General features: G+C 41.3%; 1 protein-coding gene and 1 non-coding gene across 2 annotated transcripts; one reads left to right on the top strand and one right to left on the bottom strand.

The window, feature by feature from the left end:
* Positions 1 to 12,225: 12,225 nt before the first annotated feature.
* Positions 12,226 to 15,113, top strand: LOC128715161 (sodium channel protein Nach). The gene is made up of 8 exons (XM_053810043.1): positions 12,226 to 12,506; positions 12,582 to 12,851; positions 12,934 to 13,036; positions 14,071 to 14,253; positions 14,318 to 14,405; positions 14,487 to 14,617; positions 14,695 to 14,791; positions 14,974 to 15,113. Exons 1-8 carry the CDS (start codon positions 12,226 to 12,228, stop codon positions 15,111 to 15,113), a joined length of 1,293 nt encoding a protein of 430 aa, XP_053666018.1.
* Trnas-aga (transfer RNA serine (anticodon AGA)) lies at positions 13,416 to 13,497 on the bottom strand. The gene has a single exon. It is a non-coding gene; the product is annotated as a tRNA-Ser (tRNA).
* Positions 15,114 to 21,940: the final 6,827 nt, after the last annotated feature.

Here is a 21,940-nt window from a genome sequence, read left to right as displayed (position 1 = left end):
CCATTTTATAGTTGGACGTCTGACAAATATTTAATTACTTACACAAGAGTAATATATAATTTATAAATTGTCTGAAAATTTGGTAAACAAATCAATAATTTGTCCTAAAGCAATCGAGACAAAATGTCAAAAATACATCACACTAATGTGCGTGTTTCTTATAGATTGAATAGTGTGCCTGCGTCAAAGTTGTTTCCATTCTTGCTGAATGACACAGAATTGGCACAAACCGTTGACAAAAGGGAGTTTCCATTTTTGGAGAGTTTTTACTTGTCTCAACAGACAGCCAGACGGATGAATAAGTCTGTCGGTGCCATGAGAACGTTCGCCCGCATCAACGCCCCGCGTCTGGTGGGGTGCATACCGTTGACGTCTTCTCTCGGCAGTGAGTCATTCAGTGAAATGAGTTTTATTTTCATTTATCATTGGCATTTTTGTGCAGGCAGGAAGTAGCAGGAACCGCGGTCGCTAAGGCTTAGAACAAAAGCCTCGGCGGCATAATATACTTTCACTAGGCGGAGAAATGAGGATTGCATTGTGAAAGCATCAACAGAAGGCACAAAAGTTCAACGTGCCGCAGGGTAGATAAATAAAAATATGTAAGAAAATAGGGACAGGTCCATAACGGCACAGTGAAATAATAATAATCGATGAAGCTTAAAAATGCAAACGAATTAAAACAAAGCCGGGGAAAAAACAATTAAAATATGGTACATCATAGTATTCAGTGTATTTCGTAGCAAGAAATGAAAAATTAGACGAACATTTTTGGGCAACACTCAAGGCAGTTTGAAAGGAATGGGAAACATTTCGAAAAAAGCACACTCAAACCGAACCAAAAAGCGAAGCGAAAGAATGTCTATGAACACGAGAGAAAAATCAGGAAAAAAACGGCTGACATAACTATTAAAATAAAAATCAATTTTCGAAGGCCACCCCCAAAATCTACCACCAGAAGTTGATGGCCCGAACGCATGGAAAAAAGGGAGGTAAAAACCCAAATCTGTTTTAATCTGTTACAAGCTTGTCCATGGGGATATCGGTAAACCGCCTGTATTTTCAAAACAGTTAGGATGAGTTAAATGGTAGGGTTTTGTGGGTAAGGCTAGTCCACTGCCGTTTATTACTTGTGGGAATAGGGCATTTAGTTAGCATATAGTTTAAGGACATTTTCCGACCCTACAAGACACCCCGCCGCAGAACGCTGCGTGGATGGGTCAGTGAAAGGGAAAGGCTTTTGTTTTGTTGTATACTTTTTCATTCCGTGTTTCATCATCACTGCTAGTTGCCAATTAAGCATAATCCCAACAGTTTACGAACGGAAGTTGCGAAAGGCTTTTCAGCACCGGGGCTTCCACTGGGGGAGGATTGTTGGGTGCATGAAAATATAACTTAACACCCACTGTTTTCATGTGGTACGATCATGGTTAAGGGTATGAGAATAGCAGAAGAGAGAAGGAAGGTATCATATTTACAGTATTATTAACGATCTGACACTCTGTGTTTAACAATTTGTAAGGCATACATTCAATTCTTTTTTTTGCGGTGATTGCAATCAATACAGTGCTTCACTGTAACAGTTGTCGATCGATGTTTTATACATGTTTTACTCTTTTGGTTATTCATCCTATACGAATCAAACTATTTTTCAATGTGTTTTTGTGGTGTTTTCCAAACCACTATTATTTTAACGATGCTTTTTGCTCCTTTTGAGAACTGACATGTGGTGACACATTCTAATAACAAAGAAGCGAGACGAATAATTCCCCAAATTGAGCTTACGACACACTACGGTCAGTTTCATCTACCAGCCTCCGCCCGAAATCCACCATGGATAAAGTCAGGTGTCGGAGATAACGAATGAAGGTGAATTTGTTTGCTCTTACGCTGGCTGGCACAATCATGGCGGCTGCTGTTGGGGTTCTATATGTGGGTTTTCTTTTTTTTCCTCGCTCGTTTACACTAGGGTTTAGGCACACCGATTCATCATCGGTGAAAATCTTGTGTATCATTTTGGCTTAATTAAAATGTTTTTCCGCTAGAGTAGACATGGATAGTCCCTGTTGCTGGATGCCGTTGGGAGCAGTGAAGGATGAAAGAGTATGGCAGACAGTTTTTTGAAACATTGTCATTTTTATTTATTGTTTAACCTTTTTTTTACAAAAGAAAACTTAATGAAAAACTCTTGAAAATTGACAAGAGCGTTGAAGGAATGATTGAAATAACGGAAAAAATAGTTAATAATCAAAACGCCTGAAAGTATGCCACTGTGTTACAAGGTAAATTGGTCAACACATCTAAAGCGTCCTAAGGTATACAATTAAGCATATATTTGTATTTATTACTGTAATATTAGCTTATTAGTCTTATATTGTTTCTGAAATTGGTTTGCTATTACATTATTATTCCGCTCTTTGATGATTAGTTTACCGTTCTGGTATTAAATAGTTTCACCTCACTGTAAAATGTACATGTTTTAGAAGCAGCTTTGATACGTGCTGCGGTACCGAATAGGGTACCCGCCCATGGACAGTGCCTAAGCCATGCGACACAGTTCATTAGTTAAATTCACCACGGACTCACCGATATGGATTGTACCACCCTCCGAAACCCATCAACGTCGCCGGATCGGGCAGGATAATTTTCCAAAATTAATGTCTCCGAAAAGTGAGCCCAGCTATCGTTAGTGCACACACGCTGGATATTTCACGACCTTTGTCGCCTAATTGGTACCGTGGGTGTTTGAGTTCGGCTTTGGCAAAAGTTCCTCTTCGCACACTGCCGCGTTTTGTGCGATGCAACAGGTCGCACGAGGCGGTGTGTTTTCCCGACGGACTGACGGGACCTTCACCATCTAGTGCGAGTTTCCAACCGTTACGCAAGCATTATCCCGACCGTGGAAAACACCTCGTTGCAATGTGTGGCTTTTGTCTGGCCATTTTCACAAGTAATCGAGTTTAGAATAATATTAACAACGACCGGCACTACCTGCAGGATCCCTATCAACGGATTCGGTTCGGTTGGAAGGTATTGTGAGAATATCTATGGTTTATACAAAGTTGGAAAATTTGTTCCCAGGTTACGTTTCGCGAATTTTTGCTTTCTGGAACATTTTACCGCTCGCTATTAGAGAGCTGCTTCTGGTTTCGGGTTTTCCAATGTGTATATAGTCTCCGATATGTGAAATGGAAAAAGCTTTATCTGCCATGTACGAAATCAGAAAGGTCTGTAGGTGTAAACTTCCCCAAAGGTGTGACGGGTGTTCATTAGCAGCTGAACAAATATGTGGGATACAATGTCCTCTTTTATGGAGTTATGCTATGGTATGCATGTTTTTGATTTATGACATTAATCGAACATGAAGAAAGATAACTTTTAGATTATGAAAGCCACCTTGTTCATACATATTAATGGTGATTTTTTTTTTAAATTATCGAATCATTGAAATCGCAAACAATTTTTTTAGTACTATAAATGCATCAGAAATATCAGCATAATACTGTAATTATGGTTTAAACTGTAAACAATTTTAAGTGATTATAGTATGTGAATCTAAATGAAGAAATTTCTTAACTATGTCTCCTTATACATATTTTCTAGGAGGAATCATCTCCGAACAAGGTCGGCCCCATTGCTGCATCATTCGCACGTACCACCTAATGACACTAATTGCATTCCTTGATCCGTTTTGACGTACCCATCTGGCGGATCTTTTCTTGTGTACATCCCTTTCAAAATAGCACAAAGCCAACTGCCATTCACGCACGAACATTACTTTCAATCATCGAATTGCGGTTGGAGTTTTCTGCACACGGCGACAATGACAACCATAAGTGTTGGTCCGGATAAGTAGGTAGTTTCTTATCATTTCCTGCAAGAAGCGTCACCGTTCGTCAGTGCAAGATGTGGTGGCCCAAGATGTGTTACTAAAACTTGCCGCCTTTTCCACTGTTACTTTTGCTTGAGAAAGTGCAGCCCATGATCGATGATACTGTTACGATACGGCATTAGCAATTTGCCATTAATGAAGCACGCAGCATGCGTATGTGAACGAGTATGTGTGTGTTCTTAGTATAAGTATCACTTCGTGGGGACAGGGTAATGTTTTTCAGGGGTTTTATCGCACGAGCAATGTTCGTATGTAAGTGGGATTTATTTTATTTGGGTAATGTTCCGCCACTTGCATTTGAGTGTTCCCAGGGCGTAATGAATACCTAATCTGATGTGAGTCATACGTTTTTTTTTTAATATTTGGGCTCTTCTTTCCATTCCATATACATTTAAAACAATAATAAAGGCGTTATTTTGAGAGATTAATCATAAATATTATAATTCAGCTATAGACGTTTGCCGGTAGATGGCGTTAGTCGATTTATTTTGACAGTTCGCGGATGTAGCTTAGTAGTATCAAGAAAGAATAACAAAAAGAGTTTTAAATGTCTTTGATTAAATAAATTATTAAATTAAATAAAATTAAATACTGAATATCACTCTTCAACTACACTTCAGGGACAAAATGATTTGTTATGAGGTAAACTACATTACACAATATTTCTTGAAGAAATAACACTAGCTAACATGTAAAATAGAATTACGCAGCGTATAACATTGCCTGAGGGTTTGCGTAACAAAAGCGAGGTAGTATTCAAAAATTTGAAGAAACTGCAACAGGAAAATATTGTGGCAAACACTCTCCTAGCGCTACCTAGACTAAGCAAGAAATATTATGTTCTCTTTATTGTGTTACCAGGCAATAGTAGAAACCCATTCCAGTGCTCTATTTTGACTTCCACCATCAGACTTCCCGTGCCCCGTGCCAACTATCCTCGCACCGTGACGCAATAGACATGTCGAAGAATGTATTTAAGAAGGAGATTTACTTCACCGGTGTATCAGCAGATGCGATGCCAAAGTAGCGTGCCGGGCTATGCGACCTTTTATTACACTAAGAAGCCACCATTGCCTGCGGATGAACTACGGCTTGGAAAACTGGTTCGGTTAATTTTCATGCTGTTGTCCGTTTCATTGTGCCGGGGAATTGTGTGCATGCTACCGCTACTGCTCACGAGCACGATGTTTGTGGCGCAAAAGCCGAAGTAAAAGACGTACAAGGATTCGTTTGATGGATTTTTGTTGCGTTTCCTTTCTCCCTCTCGACGGAGAAAGTGTAACCAGACACTGCACGCAGAGTTTGAGGAGAATCAGAGAAAAGGTTTTCAGTTAAGCTGAACGATATCTTTGAGCAAATATTTTGTCCAGCGGCAATAGTGTTATTTGAGTTTGGTTTGTCTTCAGTGGCTGTGTTTCCGCAATCACAGATGTGATCGAATTCCAAACAAAGCGGCCTAATTCAAATCTCAAATATATTTTTTTTATTTTTGAAATTTGAAATTTGCATTTGAAATAAACGAATTGCTCTCAATGATGGTTTTGAAAAGTGTGCGTGCCCGTCCTAATGAAAGTTGACATTTGACATTTAAGCTATCATTTGACGTATATTCAAAATAATCATGGATGCCTTTCAATATGTACTCACAAAAGGTAAGTAAAATGTTTAAAATTTCATCAACCCTCCACATTGCTTTAGCTGACAACTTCGATTACTCACTTCTTGCAAGCTTATATTTGGCATAGCAAAAGTGTGGCATACGCTCAGTGTCAAAAATAAATTTGATCATCCTCTAACGAGCTAAGCGAAAAAGTACTATCAACACCTAGGATGATGTCCACCTCCATGTTGATGGTGTCCTGGATGGTAAAATCTAAAGTTGGCTAATGCGAGGATATTACCTTCAGAAACACCGACATCAAACCAACTGAAGGTGCAACGAGTAGCCTATTTTTTGCAGCTACTTTCTCGGCTTTTATTAACTTTACCGTAGCACTATCGACGAAAGGACGACACCACCATCAACCTCATTTTTACGTTGTGGGTGATGTTGTTTTTTACACACTGTCTTTTACGTCACACGCGATGCAAAGTTGGGCAAACTAAATTATTAACATCGAAGATTGTGACGGGAGCAAGTCTTTTTAAAAGAGTCGAAAAAGTAAAACTGTCGCAAACAGTTATGGCCCGGGCCGAGTCTAAGCACGGCTTTGGAATGGGGATTTTCCATGAGCGGATCAAGCGCCATTCCACCGACCAGGAACTTGGTACAGGGAAAACAGATTAAAAAGAAGCAACAGGAACAATTGCGCAAGAAAACTCATCTCCGAAACGATTTTACCTGTTGCCTGTTGTGCAGCGCATGGGGAAAAGATTCTACCTTCCGTACGGACGGCACAGTGCCTGGCGAACATGTGAGTAATATGCAGCTTTTGTTGCTTTCGTTTTATTTTGCTGCTGCAACTTGTTTCCCATTTACCGTCGTGCGCGTGCCAGTGATGGAATGAAACTTTATCGTGCTAGCAAGTTGGCCGTTTCAGTATTTTGGTGTTGCAACAGCGAACTCGCCAACTCTCGACAGCTTTTCGAGCAGAATGCTGGCGCGTATAAGAGTGTTGTTTGCGTACTTCCGTGTACTGGAACAGTAGTGGGAGTAAGGGAGGGTGAAAAATGTCAAACGTCTCGAACACGGACAGTCACGATTGCCACTGATTATTATCGAAAAAGCTTTATTTAGTTGAAAGTGAAGGCCAAGCAAGAGATTTGGTTTAGTGCCGTTTTTTACATGTCTGATTGCTGGAAAATATGCTTATTCGTCATATGCTGGATAAGTTTTAAATGTTTTTCTAAATTACCTATGAACTAACCAACTATTAAACCTTTTATTTACCATTATTAGGTAATGAGCGTGTTCACAAATATATTGCAGAGCACCAGGCGTACTTTTTTAAAACGGGTAAACACAAACCAAGTGAGAGTTGAGTCACGCAGACAATTGATTTTCTTGAGCATTGTTTGATGACGAATTCTTTGCCTCTAATTCAATTTGATTAATTAATCCCTTAATAAATTGAATTTCAAAATTACGTACTGATATCTCTTTTGTAATACATTTTGCATACCTTCAGGCGTATTAAGAAATCTTTTACTACTTATCGATAGGGAATGCAGGTAGATGTAACATTTGTTCTTTATTAATCTAATAAAATGATGAATTCGATTATAAAACTTATGTTTGTATTCTAATACTTCAATTTTTTAGGAGACAGAACAAGCAAACCATATGTTATATCGTACTATTATGCCATAACTACTAAAGTTAGTGACCATTATTAAGGTAATCGTGATCAAGAGCTGCATATTTGTGATCAGATATTCCAGGATGTGTTCTGCGAGAAATAAAAGGTATCCCAAAATTAATTTTGGCTCTTTGGCTAGTTTAGTTTATTGCTTTCCTTCTAATCATTCGTCAGGTGATTGTGTCCTACTTTCGTGTACAGTGAACGCACTTAGAGTGCCTTAATTAATGAGATGGATATTCGAATTCTAGCCATGATTGCGCAATTTATGCCCTGAAAAACACATATCGTATAGTTTTAAAAGCTTTCATTAAGCAGTATCATCTGAAGTCACATTGAAGGTTAACAGAAGCTGTTATGCTTTACTCTTACCTTGAAATTTTCTTGCTGTGCAGAGTGGTAACATACATTACCGATTATCAAAGCTCAAGTAAGTGAGCTTGACCTAACCCCTCGGGGTTCCAGCGGCATATGCGTAGGCACGAGGAGGAGCAACAGTCGCAAAAAAAAACCCAACTACTACGAGGTCGTCTAAAGGTACTGGTGCATTAGATACATGGCCAAACAGCCTATGTAATTCAATGACTACCGAAAGCTGCAGATGCTTTATGTTTTAACTAACTGTGACTAGTTTAAGACTATTAGGCCTTCTGTGAACAGTTTTTTTTTGTAATAAAACTATGTTTATTGCTATTTAATTCCACCGAAAAACGGGTACTCTTCACGTTTGTACGTGGATCACGAAGATTTTCTCCTTACTTTCAATTCCGCCCATATCAAGCACCACTTAACGATGACCAAAATTTCGCACACGTCTCTCGTAATTGGCTCGTAAAAATGGTGTAAATAGAAATGTATGTTGTTCTTTTTCGTTTTTCCAACCATCTGCTATGGTGCAACCTTCCAGCAAACCAAATCGCTCAGTCTATTAATGTTCATGGGTATTTATTTCACTGCTCACACGCATCTATCTGGAGCCATCCTGCATTTGCGTGTGTGTCCGCGTCTACATGTGCCGTTGATATAGTAATAAAAAAGAAAGTTTTCATCCAACGCACGGGATGGTTTTGTTCGGATGAACATCCATAAAGCTGGAAACTCGTTGTGGAAAACTTTTCACTTTAGCCCGATGGTGTGCGGGTACGCGGTACTGTCTGGGAGGTGGAAAACTTGGCGACCAAGTAACTTTGGTGTTCTAGTGCAACCTTGGACATGCACAAGGACACCTTCCAATTACATGTTGGCATCGGATAGGGATGTTTCTACATCTGCTCCTGTATCTGCCAGCTTTGGCTGTTTCCTTTTTTTTTTGTTTTCTGTTTGCTTCCAATGCACCAGATCGTTCCTGCTCCATTGTTAGAAAGTCAATCTTTTCCTGATGCTTGCCTTGCGAACCGTTCTGCCTTCGAGCGATCGTGTGTGGGCTTTTGGCTCACTTTGTCCTATGACTTTCTCCACCAGTAGCTCATTTGCTGCCCATTCCAGCCGGACTCCTACTGCCCGGAGTGTATGTGCAGATGAGATTTATAATTTTATTGCAAAGTTTCAAGTACGTCGGTAGTGTACCGAAACAGAGGCGTTCTGTGCTCCCCAGTGCGATGGCGTCCGGAGGTCATCGAAGACATGCCACGAACTGCGTTTCGAGTGCAGGTTGTCTCGCTACGTCCGAAAAATGGGACGATGAAGATTTAACATTCCTCGGGGGAAGAAGATTGTGTCGCCGGTCGGAACGAGACCAACTGCAGGCGCACAGGTATTGGTTTGTTAAAGTACATGTGCAAGCATAAGTTTCACGCGGCTCCGTTCGACCTAACACTCCCGCTATCACTTTCGATGTACTTCGACTTTGTGCCAACTTTGCGCATGAACTTATACGCGCACTCGATGCACAATTTTGATGCATTGCCCGCGATGGGGCAAGGGTAAATTTTTTCTGCCCTTCTGGTACTGTTGCCGTTCCGATGGGAGGCACTCGGCCGGTAAAGTACAGACAAAGGCGGATTGCATCATGCATGCGCTCATCCAACTACAGTGCATTCGGTTCTGCGTCAAGGTCTCTGTTCCATGGGCATTTTTTGTTGTTTCAAAAGAGCTGGAGAGAGTGCTTAGGGTTCTTTGCTAAGGTTTTTGATGTGGTTTGTAATTGGTTTCTTGCCACTGCTTTGGTCGATTTATTTTCCATTACGAACTGTGGTTTTCGGAACGATTTTATATAGAGCTTAGATAAACTACACAATCATATCCTCAGAATTCTTTTTTTGTAAAGAATGAATACTACATAAGATAAGAGTAATTTTTACTTACATTACGAAGATTTTTGTGTTTTTCCTTACACGGGATACTATTACAATCCCGCTTGGGTGCGAATTAAACAACAACCGTCACACCAAACACTTCAACCATGACGCGTAAACTCAGAACCATTCGAATTAATTGGGTAAACTAAATGTTCGCGTGTACTCAACTCTAACGCCCAATTCACACACTTGGGAACGAAAAGGCGTGTCACCGCAATGAAATAAAAATTTCCTGTTCTATTCTTTGCCCGGAAAACGTTAGAACCGTGCACCGATTCTTACGAGATGAAGCACCGAAACAGAAACACAACTCATATCGTTTCTCCGTAAAGACGTACCCAGGATCGCACGTCCTGCACCGATAACGAGGAACTTCTGACAGGGTCACCGGCATATTCGGAGGATTTTATAACACATGCACCCACGCACTTATATGTGATAAAGCAATGTAGGCCCATGGTGAGCTCGCCCAGTGATTCAAAGGTAATGGTTTTACAGTTTCATTTCTACGCACTTCTGCAACGTGGCACGCAAGGTTCAGCCTCCGAAAAAACATCGCCCACCAAGCGTTCGAACGCCCTAAACACAGGCTTGCGAGCGGAAACACGATCCCAGTATCTGGTGGATGTCTAATTTCTTCCCAGCATACCAATCCATGCTGGACATCATCCATCATTGTTATCCGAGCCGTTATCAATAATAACTAGCAGCAGCGTGATGTCAGTACCGCTAATCTCAACCGAGCGTCTCTGTAGCCTGATACAGCCAATGCAAGACGGTGCCCGGTTGGTGGTTTGTAATTAAAGAAGTTAATTTTAATTTTTCACAACCTACAAAGCTACCGCACAGTATGATCCCGTAGCGCCGGCCTGTGTGTTGCTAAAGACATTGGAGATACCACCGGAGCGGTATCTCTTCTATGCCACCCGACGGCAGTGATTTATCCGGTTCCGGTAAGACGATCCGGTGTTGGGAAGTATAATCTTAGACGCACGTACAAATACAAACACCCAGGTTTGTGCGTTCCGGTGACCTTTGTCCGATGGCTTAATCCTGTCGACGTACTGGGAACTTTTTTTTGCGGCAAGCTCTCTACTGAGATTCAAGTTATGCTTTTGCGTTATGCCGGAACATATGGATGGCATTGTAGTCGGGACGGTGTTGTAGCGTAAACATGTGTACAAAGGACAAGATATATGGGCACGCCCAGTAGTGTCTCGTTGGGGAAGTGCTTCAATAACGAGGACTTCAACCTTTTTCCTGTTGTGTCGGCTTGGTGGAGACCAAGTAGGCCATCACTACACTTTGACTCTAGAAATACTTAAGCTTCTGCTGCGCTAAAGGGAAGTTACCAGGAACCCGGTGATATCCGAGCACATTGGATGGAACGGGTCAAGAATTTGAGGATTCCAAAGAGATTTTTACGTTGCTACTTATGAAAACGCAGCATAACTTTTTGATCGCCCGAAAAAGGAAGGATGGTGGGCATCAAAAGGACGGAACATCTCAGGTCGAGTGCTGGTGTGTGTTGGTTCGTATGAGTGTTTGAGGCGGAAAGGGAAACAGCATCATCATCTTAACAATCGCACCAAGCGTCCGACTGAGTGCTGGCTGCAAGTGGGGTTCCGTGCGGTTTCTGTGTTAAGTGTTCATTATCTGGGAAACGGCATAATGATGACAACTTGGGTGTCGTTTTAACTACTATCGCCATTGTCGACACCAGAGAGGAAGAACGATGGGAAACGGCGTAGTGTTGTTGTTATGATTTTTACGTGTTTGTATGTTACTTGCAATTTGTTCTTTCATTTTTGTTCTTCTTTCTATGAAGTATTTGTTGTATGTTTTTGGTTTTTGATGATTTATAATATATACAACAATAATAAATAATGTATTTATTTATTTTCATACTTTATTTTTTTTCTATAAATACAAATTTTACTAATGTCAATTTTAAAGCTTTTTATATTTCATTGACAGTCACTTTATTGCAACACCAAACCTAAATCAATCTGTTCGTTCGAGAGTAAACGTAAACAGTCATCGTAACCGTTAGCAAAACATAAGTTCTTAATGCTGCATTGCAATTTCAACGAATTGCAGCAACATAATCGACGAGCATCGATCTGGGAAGCTACTGCGAGAAGGGTGTTTAGGCTGGACTGGAGTTACCCACGTATTAGAGGAATTAGGAGGGGGGTGGTCATGATTGTCGTGTGATCACACAATTATGTACACGGTAGCAGTGGCATGCATTTTCGATTAGCTTGCAGCAAACCGTAACCTCACGGAAGAGTGATGTTGTACTAATGCATTTCGAATGTTTCATTTTGCTTCTTGCTTCGAAGGCATAGTGGGGAAGTGCTGTGAAGACAAAAAAACTAAAGGTATTTCCAAAAAACTGTTTGCTTTTCTTTTCATAAAAGATTCTTTTTATTTTGTAGATAAATTTATGTTTTTTTCTTATTAATTTCCATTTTTCTACTTCCATCTTTCTGTAATGTGTTTTTCAAGTTAATACATTTCGCTTATTAAAACGATTATAAAAATTTTATATTTTGATTCACTACTTCATGATTAAAACATCTATTTCTTATTTTCAAAAAGTACTAAAGGGCCTCAAATTGATTTTGCTCATTTTTTTACCATAAAACCTCTCATGGTGTCTACTTTAATCTGTGTTTGCTCAGAATTTCTTATTCCGGCACCGTCGATACCGGGCACAGTCTGTCAGTTCCTCATCATGGATCTGTTGCGCACCTTCGCCAGCGAATCGTCCATCCACGGTCTGGCTCATTTGGTGCGAAGCCAGCACTGGTTAGAGAAGGCCTTCTGGCTGGCAATGCTTGCCTTCTCGGTTGTGTGCACGGTCAGCATCTGCAATATGCACTGGGAACGATTTCAAAACAATGCGACCGTGCTAAACGTCGAGACGGATTATCTCAGCTGGGTGTTTCGTCCACCGGCCGCTACCGTGTGTTCCGCTCATGTGAGTGAGGAAAAATTGAGCCAACTGTTGCAACGGTGAATATTTGCTAAGAAAATGTTTTCATTATGTTAATGTGTGGTTCTGTTTTGTTTTTTTTTTTTTGCCCACAGATACTGGCAGGTGGACGGTAATCATAGCGATTATGAACATTTCCGACTGTTTCTTTTGACCGTGAATGGGGCACGGTTTGACAATTTGATGACGTTTGAGCCATTCATTAATGATACCAGACTTGACTCCGTTTCGGTGATTGATTTGGCCCGCGAACTAAAGTCTCCATTGACGCCACCGTGGAAAACGTTCGCACCCGTGCTGACGGAGGTCGGCGTTTGCTACTCCTCCACAATGCTGTACGGCTTTCAAAGTCCCTACAGCGAACGGTGAGATTTGTTGCACTCGAAAACCAAAGTCTTATTTTAAAGAGGAATGTTTTTTTTTTCTTCAATATTTCTTTCTAAATAGAGCGCAAGACAATTTTACTAAAGAAAACCCGGCAGATTGTTACACACTGGACGTTTGCCGTACGATGGTAGCGATGAATCATATGGACACAAAAAATGATGTGGTGAGTGTAATTATCCATTATTTGCAGAGCGATACAAGTGATGTATTGTACCTATGTATATAAGCTAGTTAGGCACATAACACTACATCTCTAAACTATATTTTTCTATCAATATGAAGAGTTAATTTCAATTTTTAATTTCATACCAATCATCGTTTTGCATAGCATCGTTTTTGTTTATTTTTAAATAAAACTGTTTTGTTCCATTGCCATTTGTATTCCATATATAGAACTTGATGTTGTATATAATTACTTTTATTTTTTAAACATAATGGAATTATTTATTAATATTATTAATTGATGGCATCAACCACAATATATATATTTCCATGCATTAACAATAGCATTTTAAATGAGATCTTGTACTCCAAAAACAAATCGCAGTCGGTAGGATTCGAACCTACGCTCCCAGAGGGAATCTGATTTCTAGTCAGACGCCTTAACCGCTCGGCCACGACTGCACACAGTGTACAAATAGCACGAAAGCCTTCAAGTGTTTACACTATACCATTGCGTATGAAAAATCTATTTTAAACTTTTCACAAATTTGTTACAATGAACCATTTTATTTTTGATCACTGAACTATTAAGACAGATCAAGAGCTCTTCTATTTGAAATGTAGTTTTGTCATCCTTCGTGGAATTTCAAATTTATTCGACATTGCATTGCAGTGCATGGAAGCGTTTGTGAAGGAAATAAAAATATTATTCTTTCGAACGTATTTTCATACATGGGCCTAGTGCAAGTGGACCGTTTTACTATTTTATTTCTAACACTAACTGCATTCCATGCTGTTTCATGTGTTACATACACGTTACGGTATGCGCTAATTGATTGAAGGTGCTGTGTTCAAATAGGTGAGGCATTCCAAAATATTTTATTTGCTGGGAGCAAAGGAAAACATTGTAGAATGTCAAATTGAATCATAGGGAGTGTTATCCATTTATATGCTCTAGTTCTATTATACCATGCAAAAACTAACCCAAAAATCGTTCTGAAATTCACTAAATTTGTCCCCATCCATCGCTTGCAGTACATCCATATCGAGCAGGACGTCATGACGGCGGACAGTTCCATTCACTACAAGTTAGACCAGCACGACATAATCAGCTCGTCGCTCTCCGTCGAACAGGTGGTTGCCTCGAAAGCCCTCAAACAATTATCCCGCCGCAGACGCAAGTGTCGCTTACCGACCGAACGGCTCCACTACTTTAGCGTAAGTTCGTCAAATGTTAAAACAAAATACCAACATTTTATCCCTCTTCCCTTCAATGCGGCAGGTTTACACGATTAATTTGTGCCGAATAAGCTGCCGCATCGAGGCCGCACTGCACTTGTGTGATTGTGTGCCGTTCTTTTATAATATCGGTAGGACTATTCGCATGTAATAGCTTTCCCGTTCTAATAACGAGCAAATAATCGCACATTTCCTCCCCCCCAACTCGGTAGGAAAAACTTCTTGCACACCGGCCGGACTGTACTGCCTGGCGCAACATTTCAGGGTGTGGTACACGACCAACTGCACCTGTCAGCCACTCTGCGAGTCCGTCTCCTTCAGGCAGGTGTCGGTGAAAAAAACGGTAGTATAGTTTTGTGTGCCATTAGGAAAAGTTTCCTTCAGCTCTCTTCCTCGGTCTCCCGCATTGCCCTTATGCAGGTATTGGAGCAGGCAAACAGTAAGCTGGAAACACAAATTATCTACCCTCGGATGCGGATGAAGCGTGACGTACTTTTCGACATCAGCAACTTAATCGGTGAGTGGCTCTTTATGTGTGTTAAATACGTAACAATTGTTTTATGTAGTAAACGATTAAATTTAACCACATCTGCTTCAACTTTAATAAACCGAGACGCACTTCTGCCAAGTTCTATCAAATGTTTTGACACTTTAACATGTTGCTGTTGTTGGTATGCCTTTTCTCACCGCCAAATTCAGTTTCCCTTGGCGGTGGAGCAGCACTTTTTCTCGGCTGTAGCTTCATCAGCTTTGTGGAGGTAATTTTCTTCGTGCTGGAGTATGTGACGAAAAAGGTGTATCGCTACTACCGCCGTGTGGATGAACCGGTACAATCGTAATCTTGAAATTGACCGCATCATTTCGATGACCGTTGGGGCCTCGTTTACTACCAACACACTGCAGTGGATGCTTCAGCTGTCAATGAAAACGATTCCCTTTGGGGGTGATAGGTAAACGCTTAAATAATGATTGATTTGGGAATGACCCTGAATGACGGAATAATATATTTCAACAATAAAAAAGCACAATAATTTCTTTTAAAAATGTTTTTCTTTATGACAAAACAATAATTAAGCAATAAACTCATAAATATATTAAATCATATAGCTTACCACCACTTTATTTTTTGCATATGTTCCGAATACCGCAACAGAATAACGAAAAAGTCTCGTAATGATGCGACGCAAACTACACATCATAGGTATGTTTACAGGGGTTTTATTCAAACAGATAAAGAATTAATATCTTCACACGGGAGTTGAAGATTACCAAGGGTAAGCGTCCTCGAGGGCAATGCTTTCTCCACTGAATGTATTACGTGTGGCGAGCCTTAATCCTTGAGTAACGATTGTAATCGGCCTGTGAATGAGAATGTGTGTATACAAATCCCTCAAGGATGACCGAACTGAATCGTCCCGGAAAAGGTCATTGACGTGGCTCGAAATTAATGGTATGGTTTTGCCCGATCAGCGATGCAGCAGATAAATCGGCTGAAGGATGTAGCCGCTGCATTTATTTTATTTTGTTTAAATTAAAGTATAATTAAGTATACATAGAATTAGCATTACGTATAAATAAACCTTTTAATACTTTTTGTTTATTTAATTTAACGCATTAAAACCGAACGATGTTTGATATTTTTTCCCAAAACTGGTTACATTATTCGACGTATTTTTTCCCCAACTCCATTCCAGGGTGTAACATTATTTGTTGCGCGACAAAAAGGAGAACAAATTACCACAAATCCACCAAACTGATACAAATTTATGCTCATCTTTCATCACTCCGTCAAAAAGTGTTCTATGTAAAAGTGTGCTATGATTTAGGCTACAATCAAAACTCAATCAATCCAACATAAACGATGACTGCTTTCGCAGGAATTCAGCCTCACACGATAAACACCAACCACGACCTTCACACCGAAGAAAGTCAGCAAGCATACACGCATCATTAACGTTGTTCGCCATTGTACCGAACAGCGCGCGTTTGATGGGGTGGTAGACATTATGCAGCCAGAACTGGCTGCTGTTCCTTTTCCATCCTCGCGCGGCAACAACAAAAGCCTTACCCATTCGGATGCCGAAGAGCCGATAAGCGGAATACTAGTTCGTTGCAAATGGAAAGGACACCCAAAAAAAATCTCCAGTCCAGTTCAGTACGATTCTACGGCTACAGAGTGCGATAAATTTCTTATCTTGCTGTGATTTCGGTGTTCTATGGCCGCATAACGAACATGAACCAGCAGACCAGCTGCTTTGCTGGTAGGAAGATCGATTTTCAATCAGTATCGGTCGGTTCGTTTTCTGCCTGTACAGCACGATGAGTCGCACGTCATCCGGTTTTAAAGCAATGCTAGGAGCGGGTTCATGGAGTTCATATCGATGCTGGCGATTCGCAAAGCTTATCCGGTTTCTTGGAGTTTGGTGAATATTTGCATTTGGCTCGCGTTGGTTGCTTGGCATTGGACTGCTTTGGTTTTTTTTACCTTCCCTGCTTTTATGGTGCGTATAAGTTGGCACAGGGGTGGATGATTTTTTTTCCACTAATGGTAGAATCACTAATCTTGGATGGATAAATCAGCTAAAACGAGGCTTGAAAACGATTAGATAGTAGAAACAGGTATAGGAATTGCTAAACAGGTCTCAAGCAATAAAATTTAATTATAAAGAAGATATAGGAATTAAAGGAAATAATAATAGAAGCATAGAAATTTTCATTAACACTTCCTATACTAATATAATAACAGAAGTATAGAAACTTTTTTAAAACTTCCTTCCTCCCTTTGGAGGTGAATTTAACAGTAATGTAAGTTATGCATCGAAACAACATAAATAGTTCGAACCAACGGCTTAGAAAACTTAATACACACGAAAAAGGTTCCTAGTTCATAATTCAAACTCAACCCCTAAATGTACAGAACGAAATCGATTTTATTTGTCAAAATCCTTGGAATAGCTAAAGTTCCAGAAATTCTGCTATTACTTCCCGTCCACCAAGGATTTGTGTTGTATTCGATTTCGACTGAAACATTCCGCCATAACGCTCTAACGCTGCGCGGTTGATCAACCGCCAGGAAAGAATAGTGTTGGAAAACCAACCCCCACCCGTTTTCGGAGGGTGCGATCGTTGAAAGCTCACCTCCAAAGTTCCGCTAAACCAAAAAAAAAAAGCTTTGCTGGAAGCGAACATCCACCGATCGCGCACGGTGTGAGAATGTGTGGAATTTTCTTAAACCGTCACAAATACAGCAATGCATTTGAAGACCACATCCACGATCACAAAGCTGCTGGGAAGCTTTTCCAAAGGCGTCTAACACGCCAGACCTGCGCATTGCCCAATCTGCTGCGCAGCGGCGAGCGAAACGGAAAGGGAGTGGAAGCGACGAACCCTGCCTGATGTTTCGTTCGAGGTTTTCGGAGGTATTGCGCCCGTGAGCATGTCTATGTGCAGCATGCTTTCCGCGCAGCCGTGCACCGTGGTAGGGAGGGCGTGAAACAGTCGGTAGAAGCGTCATGCAAGACGTTAGAAGGCGGTCCGCGACGTGCAAGAAGTCGCTTTGAAGCTCAATCGCGTTCGTACGGGTGGGTCAGTCGATCGGTAGATTAGCTGGTGAACGGTTCGGCGATCTTGCTCTACGCTACTAACACGGTGAATTACGAGTGCTTTTCTTGTTCGGATTTGATCAAGGTGCTGCGCAAGAAGTAAGTCATCGGACAAGCGGTCGGTTTTTGCGTCCGGCCATCTGCACGGTGTACTTGGTGTTGGTGGTGTAATATTACCAGTGAAAGTTAAATACTCGAATAGCCAGAATTCTTTACTGGAAGATCAGCGTAACTCGCTTCGTTAAAAATCGATTGTTTCAGTCGGTTGGTCGCTTAATTTCCACACAAAAAAAAACACTGATCAAACTTAACCGCCACTGGTTAGAGGTGTGTGCGTCCTTGATCGTTTCGTTAGAGTGTTGTTAGTGTCTGGGATCTGGAGTTATTTTTTTCTGTCGACGTCGATTGCGCAGGTAGGCGCAAATCCGACAAAACACACGCAGTATTCAGCTTCATCGGTCGGTAGGTAGGTCAACAGCACATGGCAAATGAAAGATCGTGCCATGAGAACTTGCGCCATCTGCAAACAAGACGCGCATACTCATCAGCGAACACAACCAACACGCACGTCTCCACTTTCGTCGGCACCGTCGGTGAAGGTTGTGTGTGATCTGTCGCGGCGCGCGGAGAAAATGGCAGCCGGAGGAATCTGTTAGAGCCGCGGCGAGGTAGAGGAGTCGCACGAAACTCGTCGATGTCATCATCGACCGTAGATCAGGTGCCGAATCGCAGGGAGGGCAAGTGCAAACCCTGCAAGTGTACACAGATTATGACAGGAAAACAGTAAAGAAAAAAAAAAAACATCTAAAAATCGTAATGAATCCATCTCACACCTTCGGTAACCTCTAAGAAGTGGTCGGTCTGGTTGGGAATAACCAGTTTTCCGGATTTTGTAAGCAATCTTAACCTCACGTAATGTCTGCGACTCTGTGTGTTACGGGGTTGGCATTTAGGCGAGGGAACTCAGAGAACCAAAACAAACACACAGACAAACGCTCGAACGATCTCGCGAACGGTTTCCATTCGAGGCGATTGCCCCGAAAGAAACCCGCGAAATATGTTTTGCACCCTTGCGCCTGCTACGAACCGCTAGAACATGAACCCAGACAGCATCAGCCGCCGTGAAGGCGCGCGAACGGGAAAGCGAAGTACTCGAACCACCTGCACGCCAGTTGGAATGTATTTTTTTGCATCCCACCACATGTGCTGGTAGGCAAAAGGGTGCTAGTGCACTATTTCCTAACCTCACTTTCGAATCAAGTTTTGATCGTTAGGCACGATATACGCGTGGGACGGTTGCCATGGAAATGGAAAAACCGTACCAGCGTAGCGTCTTGCGTAGGATCTTCATTGTGTTGCTGGAAACTGGAGTTTTTTTTTGCGAAAGCGCGTTCTTCCGTTGCATGTGACTTCCACGTTGGTTCTTGCTCCACCTGAAGGAGATATTTCACCATATCGGTCACCATTGCGGGAAAGAACGAACAGTGCGTTCAAGCAAAAGTTCCTCATTTGTGAAAGGTTTCGCCTAGGCTTGCGACCATTAATTTGCTGAATGATTTCTAACAAATTGCGTGTTTGGCTAGCGAAGTGACGTTAATTCGTTTCTCGATTAACCTTGTCCACACTGATGGGCAAATAAACAACAATGTGGTTAGTTCATTCGGTTTGCTTTGCTTGAGCTAACATTTACTTCGTGGTGTCGTTTCCTAAATAAACGATACTGTTTTATGTTTGCATTTACCTAAAGTCTTTTTTTATTTAATGAGTTACTTTGATTTAACCTCCACGATTGACCGATCGTATCCGGCTAGAGATTCACACTTCCTGGCACATTTTGTTCGGTTCGCTGTGAACAGTGCACTGGGACCTTTTCCTCATTTTTATCGTGGCGTTCGATGGTGGCTGATCTACACGAAAAAAAAAAAAAAACAAGACCAAGAACTGACTCAATGAAGAAAGATTTCGTAACTTCAGGCACAAGGTTAATGCTTCGTCTAACGTCGCGATTCGAACAATCAAACCATTCCAAAACGAGTTTTATCGAACGATGGAAGTTGATGACGGTTAGACGACCGATCATGATGGGTGTAGCGCTTCAACCGGTTCGTTTCATCTGTTTCCTTTGGGAAACTATCTTCCAGCAGGGCAGATGCGTTCATTCGAAAACACGCGTTTGTCACTGTCAAGGTGATGCCGCTGCCGCGATAGTGACTAGTCCTATAATTTTTCCAAGCTTTTATTTTGTTTAAAACACTGCAGGATGTGTCAACGACCTTCGATGGGGCGCTGAATGAATATGTTAATGACATCGACGAGCTAGGTGAAGGTTCAAGATAAAGTTGTGTTTTTGTATTATTTAGCATCAAAACCTTCGAATTCGATTAGTTTTCTACGAAAAAAGTTAGTCAAGATTTAGTTAATTTCATTCAAATATATCGAATTTTCATCGACGACCTAATCGTCCTCGTGCTCATATACCGGCCGCGGATTGAATCTCAAATTCTCTATCTCTCTTTGGTTAATCGTGTATAATTTCCATTTATAATGATTTAAAATTGCAATCACATTGCGTTTTTTATTGTTTTGCTACCATTTCCTTCGTTTCTATGTATAGATTGGTTGATGCTAACGTCTTACAGTTGGATTGGAAATTAATCCGACTCTCTATACTCTATATGAGAGTTTCTCCATCGCGCGCTTTTCAACCGTCGCTTTCAGACAATCGTATCCGATGCGTCAAATTGAAATGAAAAATGTAAATAAACCGCCAGCCACATGATTAATTAAGAGTTCCGAAAGCATTCGTTTGCCTACGCCTAGCTCTTTGCATCACCTCCAAGTTTATCGCTCACCGGAGACATTGCTCCACTTTCGTCCGGCATTTAACCTTCAGCGAATCGGGAGTGTGACTAAGGCAAACTGAAATTCGGCCCCGCCTAACATCGCCCGTCCGACATTGACCTTGACGTGGTAAAGTTTGGCAAGCGTCTGGCACTCATTTCACGCTTCTCATCTATTCCAGATGGCGTTTTAACTATCAGATTGGTCGAATTCCGTGACGATCGAAAGGAAGCTATCGGTAGTTGGTTGTGATCAAAGCGCCCTCTTTCGTCTTTCTGTTTAATGTCTGTTCGCTCATCTCAATCTCGAAAAGAGAGTCCAATTCAATGAGGGTTCTTTTTTTCCATTGTATCGTTTCTTAATTTGCTGCTGTTCGAGTTTGGTTACTGTTCGCGATGGAGTATGCTTAGCCGTTCGAGCGTACCACATCGCTTTTGCTTACGTCAGAAGCTTTTTTGGACGATTCATGAGATGTAGGCGATCGCACCACGGTACGCACCTTTGTTTAATGAGATAATATTCAATGTTTCGTGGACGCTGCGAGAAATCTCATCAGGAATAGTTAATTTTCCACCTGTTGATTCTGTTAACCAAACAACCTCTATCCGTCTGATCAAAGAGGATCTTCACGAAGGTGACATTCCGCTTCCCAGTAGATAATAAATACCGAATTAGCCTTCAGAATTAGTACAAACTTCCGAAGTAGGTCAACGTCAAGTTTTGCCAAACTTAACATCATCAACGTCTGGGTGATCGATTCGCTTTCCAGTTGCGTCTTGCCAATTAGGAGGGAGTCGGCATTAGGACTAAAATCACGCAAACCTTGCCGATCCTCAGTGGTAGTATGCGAATGTGTGATAATGAAAAGATCTCTGAAGGCAGCGAATGACGAAAATGAAAGTAGTTACGGCACAGTGGTTATAGCTAGCTCACGATTAGGATATCAAATAGTCATTACCAGCAGGGGATGATCTACTTTAGTCGTACATTATTAACGTACCGGTTGTTCAACGGTGCGTGATCATGCCGAAAACGAATCATGCGTAATGTCGCAGTGTCATATATGCTGGACACACTAAATGGACAGTTTACTAATGATCATATACACAACGATTTTGTTATAAATTTGTGATACACCTGGTTGCTATAGGTGCCCTTCCTTCGGAAGTCTTTTGTGGTCCTTTGTTATTAGAACACATTCTACTGATATTGAGTCCAGGTTT

Source organism: Anopheles marshallii, chromosome 3, assembly GCF_943734725.1.
Source record: "Anopheles marshallii chromosome 3, idAnoMarsDA_429_01, whole genome shotgun sequence".
Classification (NCBI taxonomy): domain Eukaryota; kingdom Metazoa; phylum Arthropoda; class Insecta; order Diptera; family Culicidae; genus Anopheles; species Anopheles marshallii.
This window is presented reverse-complemented; position numbering and strand designations above follow the sequence as displayed.